Source organism: Salmo salar, chromosome ssa12 (genome assembly GCF_905237065.1).
Source record: "Salmo salar chromosome ssa12, Ssal_v3.1, whole genome shotgun sequence".
Taxonomy (NCBI): domain Eukaryota; kingdom Metazoa; phylum Chordata; class Actinopteri; order Salmoniformes; family Salmonidae; genus Salmo; species Salmo salar.
Window position 1 is genome coordinate 4,377,962 of NC_059453.1, and position 17,039 is coordinate 4,395,000.

The window sequence follows — 17,039 nt, forward strand, 5'->3', positions numbered from 1 at the left end:
CTATACTAGTGATCTACTGTCTACCCTCTGGTTAATACTAGTGATCTACTGTCTACCCTCTGGTCTCTGCTTGTGATCTACTGTCTACCCTCTGGTCTATACTAGTGATCTACTGTCTACCCTTTTGTCTATACTAGTGATCTACTGTCTACCCTCTGGTTAATACTAGTGATCTACTGTCTACCCTCTGAATAAAACTAGTGATCTACTGTCTACCCTCTGGTCTATACTAGTGATCTACTGTCTTCCCTCTGGTCTATACTAGTGATCTACTGTCTACCCTCTGGTTAATACTAGTGATCTACTGTCTACCCTCTGGTCTATACTAGTGATCTACTGTCTACCCTCTGGTTAATACTAGTGATCTACTTTCTACCCTCTGGTCTATACTAGTGATCTACTGTCTACCCTCTTGTCTATACTAGTGATCTACTGTCTTCCCTCTGGTCTATACTAGTGATCTACTGTCTACCCTCTGGTCTATACTAGTGATCTACTGTCTACCCTCTGGTCTATACTAGTGATCTACTGTCTACCCTCTGGTTAATACTAGTGATCTACTGTCTACCCTCTGGTTAATACTACATAGTATTATGTTGGGAAGAGGGTGTGTTATTCAGGGAATAGGGTGTATTATGTAGGGAATAGGGTGTATTATGTATGGCATAGGGTGTATTATGTAGGGAATAGGGTGTATTATGTAGGAAATAGAGTGCATTATGTAGGGAATAGGGTGTATTATGTAAGGAATAGGGTGCATTATGTAGGGAATAGGGTGTATTATGTAGGGAATAGGGTGCATTATGTAGGGAATAGGGTGTATTATGTAGGGAAAGTCATGCACTATGTAGGTAACAGGGTGTATTATGTAGGGAATAGGGTGTGTTATGTAGGGAATAGGGTGCATTATGTAGGGAATAGGGTGTATTATGTAAGGAATAGGGTGCATTATGTAGGGAATAGGGTAGATTATGTAGGGAATAGGGTGTATTATGTAGGGAATAGGTAGGGAATAGGGTGTATTATGTAGGGAATAGGGTGCATTATGTAGGGAATAGGGTGTATTATGTAAGGAATAGGGTGTATTATGTAAGGAATAGGGTGTATTATGTAGGGAATAGGGTGTATTATGTAGGGAATAGGGTGTATTATGTAGGGAATAGGGTGTATTATGTAGGGAAAGTCATGCACTATGTAGGTAACAGGGTGTGTTATTTAGGGAATAGGGTGTGTTATTTAGGGAATAGGGTGTGTTATGTAGGGAATAGGGTGTATTACGTAGGGAATAGGGTGCATTATGTAGGGAATATGGTGTATTATGTAGGGAATAGGGTGCACTATGTAGGGAACAGGGTGTATTATGTAGGGAATAGGGTGCATTACGTAGGGAATAGGGTGCATTACGTAGGGAATAGGGTGTATTTTGTAGGGCATAGGGTGCATTATGTAGGGAATAGGGTGCATTATGTAGGGAAGAGGGTGTATTATGTATGGAATTGGATGTATTATGTAGGGAATAAGGTGTGTTATTTAGGGATTAGGGTGTATTATGTAGGGAATAGGGTGTATTATGTAGGGAATAGGATGTATTATGTAGGGAAAGTCATGCACTATTTAGGGAATAGAGTGTATTATGTGGGGAATAGGGTGCACTATGTAGGTAATAGGGTGTATTATGTAGGGAATAGGGTGTATTATGTAGGGAATAGGGTGTATTATATATGGAATAGGGTGTATTATGTAGGGCATAGGGTGCATTATGTAGGGAATAGGGTGCATTATGTAGGGAAGAGGGTGTATTATGTATGGAATTGGATGTATTATGTAGGGAATAAGGTGTGTTATTTAGGGATTAGGGTGTATTATGTAGGGAATAGGGTGTATTATGTAGGGAATAGGATGTATTATGTAGGGAAAGTCATGCACTATTTAGGGAATAGAGTGTATTATGTGGGGAATAGGGTGCACTATGTAGGTAATAGGGTGTATTATGTAGGGAATAGGGTGTATTATGTAGGGAATAGGGTGTATTATATATGGAATAGGGTGTATTATGTAGGGAATAGGGTGTATTATGTAGGGAATAGGGTGTATTATGTAGGGAATAGGGTGCATTATGTAGGGAATAGGGTGAATTATGTATGGAATAGGGTGTATTATGTAGGGAATAGGGTGCATTATGTAGGGAATAGGGTGCATTATGTAGGGAATAGGGTGCATTATGTAGGGAATAGGGTGTGTTATGTAGGGAATAGGGTGCGTTATGTAGGGAATCGGGTGTATTATATAGGGAATAGGGTGTGTTATGTAGGGAATAGGGTGTGTTATGTAGGGAATAGGGTGCATTATGTAGGGAAAGTCGTGCACTAACAGCCTGGTCTCATCCTAAGACTTTGCCCAGGGCTGCTGTCCCTGGTGATGAACAGCCTGGTCCTATGTAGCTCAGTTGTTCGAGCATGGCTGTAAACGCCAAGGTTGTGGGTTCGATTCCCACATGCGACCAGTAAGGAAAAAAAGTATTAAAATGTATGCACTCACTACTGTAAGTCGCTCTGGATAAGAGCATCCGTGAAATGATGTATAAAATGTTTGAAAAAAAAATATCAAATGGTAACCAGATCCTTGTCTATTCCGATGTAGTCTCTCCTCTGGTGGTAAGCAGATAGAAACCAGAGTGTGTCCATGGTAGTGAACAGGACTTCCTGTTAATCTACTACTGGTTGTAAATTGGCGACTTACTTACTCACTACATGGAGGGCTAGTGTTGTGAATGGTGCGCTAGCGTTAGCGTCTCTAAGGGTTTGGGCTTTGGGTGGGCTAGCGTTAGCGTCTCTAAGGGTTTGTGAATGGTGGGCTAGCGTTAGCGTCTCTAAGGGTTTGGGCTTTGGGTGGGCTAGCGTTAGCGTCTCTAAGGGTTTGTGAATGGTGGGCTAGCGTTAGCGTCTCTAAGGGTTTGTGAATGGTGGGCTAGCGTTAGCGTCTCTAATGGTTTGTGAATGGGGGGCTAGTACAGCTTACATAATAATGTGAAGCTCTGCCATAACAAAAGTGGTGACACTCCAAAAACACTGTTTCCATGGAGACAAAAATTGCCCACATAATTTTTAGTTGGAGGCCTTGTGTAATATCTCTCTCTTCCATCTCTCTTCCTCTCTCTCTCTCTCTCTCTCTCTCTCTCCTGTATTCTTTCTCTTCCTCTTCCTCTCTCTCTCTGTTACTCTTGATCGCTCTCTTCTTCTATACCTCTCCTCCTCTGTCTCTCTTTTTTTGAACAGCTCCCTCCCTCCCTTCCTCTCTCTCTCCCTCCCTTCCTCTCTCCCTCCCTCCCTTCCTCTCTCCCTCCCTCCCTTCCTCTCTCCCTCCCTCCCTTCCTCTCTCTCTCTCTCCCTCCCTTCCTCTCTCCCTCCCTTCCTCTCTCCCTCCCTCCCTTCCTCTCTCCCTCCCTCCCTTCCTCTCTCCCTCCCTCCCTTCCTCTCTCCCTCCCTCCCTTCCTCTCTCCCTCCCTCCCTTCCTCTCTCTCTCCCTCCCTTCCTCTCTCCCTCCCTCCCTTCCTCTCTCCCTCCCTCCCTTCCTCTCTCCCTCCCTTCCTCTCTCCCTCCCTCTCGCTGTGTTTGTTGGTCTGCCTTCCTGCTGTTATCGTAGTGGGAGTTGATTGAAATTGAAGTATTTTCAATTTTTCTGACAGAATAGCAAAGTACCTGGCTTTGTTTAAGGATCATTACTCCTTTATTCTCTCTCTCACACACACACTCTCTCTCTCTCTCTCTCTCTCTCTCACTCTCTCTCTCTCTCTCTCTCACTCACTCACTCACTCACTCACTCACTCACTCACTCACTCACTCACTCACTCACTCACTCACTCTCTCACTCACTCACTCACTCACTCACTCACTCACTCACTCACTCACTCACTCACTCACTCACTCACTCACTCACTCACTCACTCACTCACTCACTCACTCACACACACTCTCTCTCTCTCTCTCTCTCTCTCTCCCTCACTCACACACTCTCTCTCTCTGTCTCTCTCTCTCTCTCTCACACACACACACACACTCTCTCTCACACACACACTCTCTCTCTCTCTGACATGAATCAGTTATATCCAGGGATTCTTCAGAATCAGACTATCATCTTTGGGGTTTAGCTGTCTTTCCCAGAATGTTCAAATTAAATGATGTTGTTAATGTTGTATGAGTTGTGCCTTCTTTACCGTGAGTGTGCGTGTGTGTGTGTGTGTGTGTGTGTGTGTGTGTGTGTGTGTGTGTGTGTGTGTGTGTGTGTGTGTGTGTGTGTGTGTGTGTGTGTGTGTGTGTGTGTGTGTGTGTGGGTAAACAGATCTAGAGTTGTGTGTGTCATGGGTCCGCAGATCCTCAAAAGGTTCTACAGCTGCACCATCGAGAGCATCCTGACCGGTTGCATCACCGCCTGGTATGGAAACTGCTCGGCATCTGACCGTAAGGCGCAACAGAGGGTAGTGAGAATGGCCTCTGTATCTCCCTTTTTCTCTCCTCTACTCTCTTTCAATTCAATTTCAATTTAAGGGGCTTCATTGGCATGTGAAACATATGTTTACATTGCCGAATCAAGTGAAATAAATAATAAACACAAGTGACATAAACGATAAAAATTAACAGTAAACATTACACTCACAAAAGTTCCAAAAGAATAAAGACATTTCTCCCTCCCTCCCTCCCTCCCCTCCCTCCCTCCCTCCCTCCCTCCCTCCCTCCCTCCCTCCCTCCCTCCCTCCCTCCCTCCCTCCCTCTCTCTCTCTCTCTCTCTCCCCACCCTCTCTCTCTCTCTCTCCGCTCTCTCTCTCTCTCTCTCTTCTATCTGAGTATAGACTTTCCAGGGATAGTGTGCAGCTCTTTCTCTCCCTCCCCCCTCTCTCTCTCTCGCTCTCTCCCTCTCTATCTCCCTCCCCACCCTCTCTCGCTCTCTCCCTCTCTATCTCCCTCCCTCCCCTCTCTCTCCCTCTCTCTCCTTCCCCCCACCCCCCTCTCTCTCTCTCTCTCTCTCTATCTCCCTCCCGCCCTCTCGTCCTCTCTCTCTCTCTCTCTTTCTGTCTCTCTCTTCTATCTGAGTAAAGACTTTACAGGGATAGTGTGCAGCTCTCTGTCTCCTGTAAAGCGCATTAAACCTCCGGGGCCTAATACCCTTATTAAAGACTTCAGTTACAGGATGGCTCCCAAATGGGCACCGATAGAGCTCTAGTCAAATGTAGCACACTCAATTGGGAATAGGGCTCTGGTCTAAAGTAGTGCACTATATAGGGAATAGGGCTCTAGTCTATAGTAGTGCACTATATAGAGACGCTGCTGGTCCCTCATCACTGACACCTAGTATGTAGTCTATTACTGTGATAACTGTTGCTATGACTCTAGGGAACCTAGTATGTAGTCTATTACTGTGGTAACTGTTGCTATGACTCTAGGGAACCTAGTATGTAGTCTATTACTGTGATAACTGTTGCTATGACTCTAGGGAACCTAGTATGTAGTCTATTACTGTGATAACTGTTGCTATGACTCTAGGGAACCTAGTATGTAGTCTATTACTGTGATAACTGTTGCTATGACTCTAGGGAACCTAGTATGTAGTCTATTACTGTGATAACTGTTGCTATGACTCTAGGGAACCTAGTATGTAGTCTATTACTGTGGTAACTGTTGCTATGACTCTAGGGAACCTAGTATGTAGTCTATTACTGTGGTAACTGTTGCTATGACTCTAGGGAACCTAGTAGGTAGTCTATTACTGTGGTAACTGTTGCTATGACTCTAGAGAACCTAGTAGGTAGTCTATTACTGTGGTAACTGTTGCTATGACTATTCCATTCCATTCTACTCTGTTCTATTCTGTTCTACTCTGCTCTGGTCTCTTCTATTCTATTCTGCTCTGTTCTGTTCTGTTCTATTCTGCTCTGTTCTGTTCTATTCTGCTCTGTTCTGTTCTACTCTGCTCTGATCTGTTCTATTCTATTCTGCTCTGTTCTATTCTGTTCTGCTCTGTTCTATTCTGTTATATTATATTCTGTTATATTCTGTTCTGTTCTATTCTTGTCACGTCCTGACCGGTAAAAGGGATTATTTGTTATTGTAGTTGGTCAGGGTGTGGCAGGAGGTGTTTGTTTTGTGTGTTTTGTGGTTTTGATGTATGTTCTATATTTTCTATTTCTATGTTTATTCTAGGTTTCTCTTTCTATGTTGTGTTTTTTTCAATGACCTCCAATTAGAGGCAGCTGGTGGTTGTTGCCTCTAATTGGAGGCCATATTTAGTGTGTTCGTTTTCACTTGTGTTTGTGGGTGGTTGTTTCCGGTTTAGTCTGTGCACCTTACTGGACTGTTATCGTCGTTATTTTGTTTAAGTGTGTTACCTTCTATAAATACGAAGATGAGCAATATACCCGCTGCATATTGGTCCGATGATTTCTCCTCTTCAGACGACGAAGATTATGACAATTCTATTCTGCTCTGTTCTATTCTATTCTGTTCTGTTCTATTCTGCTCTGTTCTATTCTATTCTGTTCTGTTCTGTTGTGCTCTGTTCTATTCTGTTCTGTTCTATTCTGCTCTGTTCTATTCTGTTCTGTTGTGCTCTGTTCTATTCTATTCTGTTCTGTTCTATTCTGTTCTGCTCTGTTCTGTTCTATTCTATTCTGTCCTATTCTATCCTATTTTATTGTGTTCTGTTCTATTCTATTCTGTTCTGTTCAGTTCTATTCTGTTCTATTCTGTTCTGCTCTGTTCTATTCTGCTCTGTTCTATTCTGCTCTGTTCTATTCTGCTCTGTTCTATTCTGCTCTGTTCTGTTCTATTCTGCTCTGTTCTGTTCTATTCTGCTCTGTTCTGTTCTATTCTGCTCTGTTCTGTTCTGCTCTGTTCTGTTCTATTCTGCTCTGTTCTATTCTGCTCTGTTCTGTTCTATTCTGCTCTGTTCTGTTCTGTTATGTTCTATTCTGTTCTATTCTGCTCTGTTCTATTCTGCTCTGTTCTGTTCTATTCTGCTCTGTTCTGTTCTGTTCTGTTATGTTCTATTCTGTTCTATTCTGCTCTATTCTATTCTGCTCTGTTCTATTCTGCTCTGTTCTATTCTGCTCTGTTCTGTTCTATTCTGCTCTGTTCTGTTCTGTTCTGTTATGTTCTATTCTGTTCTATTCTGCTCTCTTCTATTCTGCTCGGTTCTGTTCTATTCTACTCTGTTCTATTCTGCTCTATTCTATTCTGCTCGGTTCTGTTCTATTCTACTCTGTTCTATTCTGCTCTGTTCTACTCTGCTCTGTTCTATTCTGCTCTGTTCTATTCTGCTCTGTTCTGTTCTGTTCTACTCTGCTCTGTTCTGTTCTATTCTGCTCTGTTATACTCTGCTCTGCACTGCTCTGTTCTACTCTACTCTGCTCTGTTCTATTCTGTTCTGCTCTTTTCTGTTCTACTCTGGCAGGAGAGGATATAAGGACAGACTCCTCAGCTGTGATGCAAAACACACACACACACACACACACACACACACACACACACACACACACACACACACACACACACACACACACACACACACACAGTAACGGGGCTCCCATCTACCCTCCCCATACTCGTTCAGTTTTGATCTGTTAATTCCGGTTAATTGAGTTGGTAATGCAGTGTTGACGATGTGCTAGGTTTTGCCGGTTAATTGAGTTGGTAATGCAATGCTTTACCATTATCACCCACCGCTTGAAGAAACTCGGGTGCAGCTAACAATGAACAATGTGTGTTTGTGTGTGTGTGCGTGCTTGCGTGCGCACACGCGCGCGTATCCACATGTATAGTCAATAACAGCTCAGCCGTGCGTAATTGAAAGATCGGTGTTATGATCTTTGGGCGCGCGGCTGGCAGATGATTTGACTGATAGTGAAAAGCTTATCGGTGGCGCGACATGCAACTACGGCACAGTGAACGGAGGGAGACAGAACAGCGGCAGAATAAACGACTTGTTTCACGGCGAGAAGGCTCCGAGAAACCTCCCGCCGGTTTATTGATGGTCATGTAGCCTTCCGTCTACATCCCAAACCCCCACAACACACAGGAAAGGACATCGTCATTAATATTGTGTCACATGCTGTTGTTTGTTTTTGGTCAAATCATATCTGCTCCTTTTTATTAGAGAGAGAGAAAGAGATTGAGGTAGAGAGAGGGAGGGAGAGAAAGAGAAATTGAGAGAGGGAGGGAGAGAGAAAAAGAGAGGGAGGGAGAGAGAGAAAGAGAAATTGAGAGAGGGAGCGAGAGAGAAAAAGAGAGGGAGGGAGAGGGACGGAAAGACAGTGAGGGAGAGAGGGAGGGAGAGAGGGGGAGGGAAAGAGGGTGTTGGAGAGAGAGAGGGGGGAGTGAGTGAGAGGGAGGGAAAGAGAGCGAGGGAGAGGAAGTGAAAGAGAGTGAGGAGGAGATAGGGAGGGAAAGGGAGAGAGGGAGGGAGGGAAGGGAGAGAGGGAGGGAGGGAAAGGGAGAGAGGGAGGGAAAGAGAGTGAGGGAGGGAGGAAAAGAGATGGAGGGAGAGAGAGGGAGGGAAAGAGATTGAGGGAGGGAGGGAGAGAGGGAGGGAAAGAGAGTGAGGGAGGGAGGGAGAGGGAGGGAAAGAGAGAGAGGGAGAGACGGATGGAGGGAGGGAGAGGAAAGAGGGAGGGAGGGAGGGAGAGAAACAGCTAAGTGCCTGTGATGTAGATGAATTGTAAGCTGAAGTTGGTTTTGAGGCGTGAAGAATTGCAAACCCGACCGCGTCATCAGATAGCTGTTGGCCGATATTCAATATGATATAACCGACCACACTAATAAAGAAATGACTCCCTTCCTTCTCCCTCACTCTCTCCCTCGCCCCCCCCTCTCTCTTCCATTCAAGAACACATATGTTTGTGTTAAATTAACGAGACTGATTTCTATAAACTACCTTGCGCAGCTCAGCGGAGCGTAGGCGGTTATCTCGAGCTGGGTAGAGAGCAGTGCTTTCTCACCGACCTGAAAAACCAACCGAGCCCACTCCAACTGAGATTTCTTCAAATCCTTTTTTTCCCAATGATGTTGGATTATATTAAACTATAACTAGCCATTGACACATATATAAGTTGACCGCATTGCTCACTTGTTGTTGTTGTTGTTGGTGAGTTTGGGAGTGATATATATGTGTGTGTGTGTGTGAATGTGAGTGTGTGCAACCTATGTGACGGAATCCCCGTCCAGTCTTTAAGGAGCGGAGAGAGAGATGGGGGGAGGTGCGTGGACCTGTCCTCTCTCACTGCGGAACCCCGCGCGGTGAGCTGCCTGCCTGGAGATTCCAACCTTCTTTTTGGATTCAAATTATTTTTTATTTTTTATTTTCTGTCAAACTGTCTGATGTGGTAATCGGGAACACTTACCGTGAGGAATTTACCGTTTATCCAGGGAAGAAAAACAGGTGGATTAAAAGTGTTCTTTTTTGGGGGGGGGCTTGATATCAACGGATGTGTTTGTGGATATGAGACGTTGTGGCTCCCTGGGCGCTCAGATGGAGTAGAAGGTTGCGATGTCCTCTCCAACTCGGCTTCTGGAGCGATGTGGCACAGAAATGAGGTGAGTGACAAGCTAGCTAGCTAACTAACGTTAACGATAAAACAGTAGTTTTTTTTATTTATCTCCTTTTAATCCATTACTATTTAGAGGGGAAACGAACCACATTCATGCGACACAACTGGACTACGCGCTGACAGAATGGTATGGTTTTAAAACCCACTTGTTCACTCCTAAAGTAGGCTAGAGCGTCTCTCTCCCCCTTCCTTCCTTCCTTCCCCTCAGCCCCTCAGCAGCCCCTCTCTGTAGGCTAGGCAGTACCCTAGGCTCTCTCCCCCTTCCTTCCTTCCTTCCTTCCCCTCGGCCCCTCAGCAGCCCCTCTCTGTAGGCTAGGCAGTACCCTAGGCTCTCTCCCCTTCCTTCCTTCCTTCCTTCCTTCCTTCCTTCCTTCCTTCCTTCCTTCCTTCCTTCCTTCCTTCCTTCCTTCCTTCCTTCCTTCCTTCCTTCCTTCCTTCCTTCCTTCCTTCCTTCCCCTCAGCCCCTCAGCAGCCCCTCTCTGTAGGCTAGGCAGTACCCTAGGCTCTCTCCCCCTTCCCTCCTTCCCCTCGGCCCCTCGGCAGCCCCTCTCTGTAGGCTAGGCAGTACCCTAGGCTCTCTCTCCCTTCCTTCCTTCCCCTCGGCCCCTCAGCAGCCCCTCTCTGTAGGCTAGGCAGTACCCTAGGCTCTCTCCCCCTTCCCTCCTTCCCCTCGGCCCCTCAGCAGCCCCTCTCTGTAGGCTAGGCAGTACCCCAGGCTCTCTCTCCCTGCCCACCAACCTGCGGAATGCCCTACATACCAACATGACAACTAGGCAGAACCCAGAAAACGGAGACGTCGTAAGAGGAATATTTAGTAGAGTTACCAGTGTCCCCGGGTCTACCTCCAACACCAATCAGACAGCAAGCTACATTAAAACACCTGGGTTACAGATGTCTGTTTATTTGACCTCCTTGTGTGAGAAGGAAGGGGATTCGTGTTTTAGTCGTGTGAAAGGGAAACACAGTCAGTTAGGAACCTATTCAGCCCTCCTACCTTCGACGCATTTTGCGTCCTCTGTTTGGAAACGGAGTCATTCAATCTGGAGAAAACTGGGTAGCCTTGTTTTGCGTCTGTCTTGGTAACATAACAACACGGAATTTCATACAAACACCACGGTGTAATTGACACTGTATAATGTCGTTATTCTTTTTTATCGGCAGACCAAGTTTGAACACTTTACTTGTTGGTTTGCTGACGCCGTGAGCTCCGGAGCTTCGCGTGGGGGCGGGCGGCTGCGGGGCCGTGTATCTATCGTTAAAGATGGTGACTGGGAGACCAAAGGGACATGCAGCCAGACCTCAGCCACACCAACTCTACCGCCACAGCTCCGCATGGTGACACTGAAGGTATGTCTGCCCTTCCGCCTGCCTGCTGCGGCCCTGAAACACAGGAGAGGGACGAGGACTGGATAGTGTGTGAGAGAGAGATAGTGTGTATGCGTGCGCGCTAGCGAGAGGAGAGGGCTGTATGTACGTGGCTCTGACTGTGTCCACCGCTAAGCGGAGCTGTTGTATAAACACTGTGTGTGTGTGTCAGCAGAGAGAGTTAGTGATGCTGCTGGCTGGCTGATGAGACAAATCATCATGAATTCACATCTAAAAATCCCAGCTTTCAGCTTTAGCGCAACCAAGTCACGTTGTAGAAACACATTCCTCCTCCCATCATCACCTCTCCTTCCTCCTCTCTTTTCCTCTCCTCTCCTCTCCTCTCCTCTCCTCTCCTCTCCTCTCCTCTCCTCTCCTCTCCTCTCCTCTCCTCTCCTCTCCTCTCTCCATCTCCTCTCTCCTCTCCTCTCCTCTCTCCATCTCCTCTCCTCTCTCCATCTCCTCTCCTCTCCTCTCTCCTCTCCTCTCCTCTCCTCTCCTCTCCTCTCCTCCTCTCTCCTCTCCTCTCCTTCTCTCTCCATCTCCTCTCCTCTCCTCTCTCTTCTCCTCTCCTCTCCTCTCCTCTCCTCTCCTCTCCTCTCCTCTCCTCCTCTCCTCTCCTCTCCTCTCCTCTCCTCTCCCTCTCCTCTCCTCTCCTCTCCTCTCCTCTCCTCTCCTCTCCTCTCCTCTCCTCTCCTCTCCTCTCCTCTCCTCTCCATCTCCTCTCCTCTCCTCTCCTCTCCTCTCCTCTCCTCTCCTCTCTCAGTGTATGTGTATATATGTGTAAGAGACAGAACATGGAGTGCATCCTGAGAGGTTAAACTCTATACACAACACACACTGTATTGTATGGTGTGTACAGTGCTTGACTTGAACTGAAATAGCTGCGGGTGATGTTTATATTTAGGTGCAGGAACTCCACAATATGTTTGAGCTAATATTTTGTAAGAGGTGTAGGAAGTCAAGCAGTAGAAACGTTGAGATGTCGGTATTCAGTTCTGGTGAGATCCTGCCTAAGTCAAGCACTACGCTTGTATGTAACAGCTGTATCCTATCAGCCTTGACAGGAGGTTAGAGGTTAGACTAGAGGTTAGACTGGGGTTAGACCAGAGGTTAGAGGTTAGACCAGAGGTTAGACCAGAGGTTAGAGGTTAGACCAGAGGTTAGACCAGAGGTTAGAAGTTAGACCAGAGGTTAGAAGTTAGACCAGAGGTTAGAAGTTAGACCAGAGGTTAGAGGTTAGAGCAGAGATTAGACAAGAGGTCAGAGGTTAGACCAGAGGTTAGACCAGAGGTTAGACCAGAGGTTAGACCAGAGATTAGACCAGAGATTAGACCAGAGGTTAGAGATTAGACCAGAGATTAGACAAGAGGTCAGAGGTTAGACCAGAGATTAGACCAGAGGTTAGACAGGGAATTAGTAGCTGGTTGAAATAGAACCTTTTACATCAGTGGTAGAAAACTAGATTCAGCCGTGGGCAGATTTTACATCAGGGGTAGAAAACTAGTTTCAGCCGTGGGCAGATTTTACATCAGGGGTAGAAAACTGGATTCAGCCGTGGGCAGATTTTACATCAGGGGTAGAAAACTAGATTCAGCCGTGGGCAGATTTTACATCAGGGGTAGAAAACTGGATTCAGCCGTGGGCAGATTTTACATCAGGGGTAGAAAACTAGATTCAGCCGTGGGCAGATTTTACATCAGGGGTAGAAAACTAGATTCAGCCGTGGGCAGATTTTACATCAGGGGTAGAAAACTAGATTCAGCCGTGGGCAGATTTTACATCAGGGGTAGAAAACTAGATTCAGCCGTGGGCAGATTTTACATCAGGGGTGGAAAACTAGATTCAGCCGTGGGCAGATTTTACATCAGGGGTGGAAAACTAGATTCAGCCGTGGGCAGATTTTACATCAGGGGTGGAAAACTAGTTTCAGCCGTGGGCAGATTTTACATCAGGGGTAGAAAACTAGATTCAGCCGTGGGCAGATTTTACATCAGGGGTAGAAAACTAGATTCAGCCGTGGGCAGATTTTACATCAGGGGTAGAAAACTAGATTCAGCCGTGGGCAGATTTTACATCAGGGGTAGAAAACTAGATTCAGCCGTCGGCAGATTTTACATCAGGGGTAGAAAACTAGATTCAGCCGTCGGCAGATTTTACATCAGGGGTAGAAAACTAGATTCAGCCGTGGGCAGATTTTACATCAGGGGTAGAAAACTAGGTTCAGCCGTGGGCAGATTTTACATCAGGGGTAGAAAACTGGATTCAGCCGTGGGCAGATTTTACATCAGGGGTAGAAAACTGGATTCAGCCGTGGGCAGATTTTACATCAGGGGTAGAAAACTGGATTCAGCCGTGGGCAGATTTTACATCAGGGGTAGAAAACTGGATTCAGCCGTGGGCAGATTTTACATCAGGGGTAGAAAACTAGATTCAGCCGTGGGCAGATTTTACATCAGGGGTAGAAAACTGGATTCAGCCGTGGGCAGATTTTTTGTCAGAGCGGATGGTCAGGGGGATGGAACTTAATTATAATAATTTGTACACAGCAAATTGACGCCCAAAAAGAGGTTCTATTTGAAAATAACAATAATTTCATCCCTTGATGACATCGAGACACCATCACATCACAGGTTTTTATGCCTGGGAAAACTTTACATTGTTTTTAAAGTATTTTATGACCCCAAACTAAAGTCCCGTGTTGCTGACCCCTGTCTTACACGTTGATTTAAACAGCTGGTCCATTCTCACTGCTCACGTCCTGTGTTGGTTGCTGTGTGTGTGTAGCTGTGTGTGTTTAGCTGTGTGTGTTTAGCTGTGTGTGTTTAGCTGTGTGTGTGTGCGTGTGTGTGTAGCTGTGTGTGTGTAGATACGTGTGTAGCTGTGTGTGTGTAGATATGTGTGTAGCTGTGTGTGTGTAAATATGTGTATAGCTGTGTGTGTGTAGATATGTGTATAGCTGTGTGTGTGTAGCTGTGTGTGTAGTCAAGCATTAAGAGTAAAACCTCTCCTCTCCTCTCCTCCCTCCCCTCACCCCTAACCCCTAACCAACCATGCCCTCCTGTCTCCTCTTCCACACACACACACACACACACACACACACACACACACACACACACACACACACACACACACACACACACACACACACACACACAACCCCAAAGTGGCAGAAGTGACTGTTTTGTAGCTTACGTATTTATGTGGAAAAAGCCACTAGGCTCTTTAACTAGCGGCTGCTCTGCTCTGGTTGGTGGGGGGGGGGGGACTGACTGGAGAACAGACTTGGTGTTTTCAGGAATAAAACACACACACACACACACACACACACACACACACACACACACACACACACACACACACACACACACACACACACACACAGAGGTATCATCATGCCCATTGAAACTAAACTGAGGAGCCACATTTATAATCTTAGTGAAATATACAAGACACGCAGAACATCACAAAGATATTGAATTAGCCGTCAGTTCCCTCTCATCACACTGAAACGGTGGTTCCTGTCTTCAGTGGTCCAATGCCAACGGAAGTTGTGGTTCATGTCTTCAGTGGTCCAATGCCAACGGAAGTTGTGGTTCATGTCTTCAGTGGTCCAATGCCAAGGGAAGTTGTGGTTCCTGTCTTCAGTGGTCCAATGCCAACTGAAGTTGTGGTTCATGTCTTCAGTGGTCCAATGCCAAGGGAAGTTGTGGTTCCTGTCTTCAGTGGTCCAATGCCAAGGGAAGTTGTGGTTCCTGTCTTCAGTGGTCCAATGCCAAGGGAAGTTGTGGTTCCTTTCTTCAGTGGTCCAATGCCAAGGGAAGTTGTGGTTCCTGTCTTCAGTGGTCCAATGCCAAGGGAAGATGTGGTTCATGTCTTCAGTGGTCCAATGCCAAGGGAAGATTTGGTTCCTGTCTTCAGTGGTCCAATGCCAAGGGAAGTTGTGGTTCCTGTCTTCAGTGGTCCAATGCCAAGGGAAGTTGTGGTTCCTGTCTTCAGTGGTCCAATGCCAAGGGAAGTTGTGGTTCATGTCTTCAGTGGTCCAATGCCAAGGGAAGTTGTGGTTCCTGTCTTCAGTGGTCCAATGCCAAGGGAAGTTGTGGTTCCTGTCTTCAGAGGTCCAATGCCAAGGGAAGTTGTGGTTCATGTCTTCAGTGGTCCAATACCAAGGGAAGATGTGGTTCCTGTCTTCAGTGGTCCAATGCCAAGAAAGTTGTGGTTCCTGTCTTCAGTGGTCCAATGCCAAGGGAAGTTGTGGTTCCTGTCTTCAGTGGTCCAATGCCAAGGGAAGATGTGGTTCCTGTCTTCAGTGGTCCAATGCCAAGGAAGTTGTGGTTCCTGTCTTCAGTGGTCCAATGCCAAGGAAGTTGTGGTTCATGTCTTCAGTGGTCCAATGCCAAGGGAAGTTGTGGTTCCTGTCTTCAGTGGTCCAATGCCAAGGAAGTTGTGGTTCCTGTCTTCAGTGGTCCAATGCCAAGGGAAGTTGTGGTTCATGTCTTCAGTGGTCCAATGCCAAGGGAAGTTGTGGTTCTTGTCTTCAGTGGTCCAATGCCAAGGGAAGTTGTGGTTCCTGTCTTCAGTGGTCCAATGCCAAGGAAGTTGTGGTTCCTGTCTTCAGTCGTCCAATGCCAAGGGAAGTTGTGGTTCCTGTCTTCAGTGGTCCAATGCCAAGGAAGTTGTGGTTCCTGTCTTCAGTCGTCCAATGCCAAGGGAAGTTGTGGTTCCTGTCTTCATTGGTCCAATGCCAAGGGAAGTTGTGGTTGTTAGGATTATTGGTTCCTGTGTTCAGTGTTAGCTCTCTGTACATCCAAGGGCCAGCCGTGCTGCCCTGTTCTGAGCCAATTGTAATTTTCCTAGGTCCCTCTTTGTGGCACCTGATCACACGCCTGAACAGTAGTCCATGTGGGACAAAACTAGGGCCTGTATGACCTACCTTGCTGTTATGATGGCAGAGCAGCGCTTTATTATGGACAGACCTCTCCCCATCTTAGCTACTGTTGAATCAATATGTTTTGACCATGACAGTTTAGTCACCTCAACTTGCTCAATTTCCACATTATTCATTACAAGATTTAGTTGAGGTTTAGGCTATTATCCTCAGTAATGTTCTGTTCAAGTTGTCAGACCCCTGTGGCTTGACATTGTTGATACACCCCAATATTTTTTTTTAACTATTCCACACTCACTTTTACAGAATTCAAAATTACAATGCTTTTCTTTCATAATTTGGTCAGATATACTTGGATGTGTAGTGTCAGCGTTTGTTGCTGGCATGTTATGCCTAAGTTTGCTAATCTTGCCAATTAAAAAAGCATTAAAGTAATTGGCAATATCAGTGGGTTTTGTGATGAATGAGCAATCTGATTCAATGAATGATGAAGCTGAATTTCATTTAAGGTCCTCCAAAGCTTTTTAATATCATTCTTTATATCATTTATCTTTGTTTCATAGTCACATGATTTCTCAATTTGCACTACCTTTTCCAATCGGTTGTGCAGCCAGACCTATTTGCCATTCCTTTTGCCTCATCCTTCTCAACCATAATTTTTTTTAAATTCCTCATCAATCCAAGGGGATTTAACAGTTTCTACAGTCATTTTCTTAATGGGTGCGTTCTCATTAGTAACTGGAATAAGCAATTTCATAAATGTGTCAAGTGCAGCATCTGGTTGCTCCTCATTAAACACCACAGACCAGCAAATATTCTTTACATCATCAACATACGAATTACTACAAAACTTATTGTATGACCTCTTAAACACTATATTAGGCCAAGTCTTTGGAACTTTGGTGTTCCTAGATATGGCTATTATATTGTGATCACTATATCCAATGGATTTGGATACTGCTTTAAAGCACATTTCTGCAGAATTAGTAAAGATGTGATCAATACATGTTGATGATTTAATTCCTGTGCTGTTTGTAACAACGCTGGTCTGTTGTCTGATAACCTGAACCGGCTTGCAGTTACTAGTTACAGGTTGAAGCTTTTTCTTGAGTGGGCAGCTTGTTGAAAGCCAGTCAATATTTAAATCACCCAGAAAATCTACTTCTCTGTTGATATCACATACATTATCAA

The 17,039-nt window shown here is 45.6% G+C and overlaps 1 protein-coding gene across 1 annotated transcript in view; it reads left to right on the forward strand.

Moving 5' to 3' along the window:
• Positions 1–9,463: 9,463 nt before the first annotated feature.
• Positions 9,464–17,039, forward strand: part of LOC106563992 (glutamate receptor ionotropic, NMDA 2A) — a 428,098-nt gene continuing 420,522 nt past the window's right edge. The window contains exons 1-2 of the mRNA XM_045690511.1: positions 9,464–9,581; positions 10,757–10,942. Coding sequence (XP_045546467.1) covers positions 9,564–9,581; positions 10,757–10,942 — 204 coding nt within the window. The 5' untranslated portion in view covers positions 9,464–9,563. The remainder of the gene's footprint in view (positions 9,582–10,756; positions 10,943–17,039) is intronic.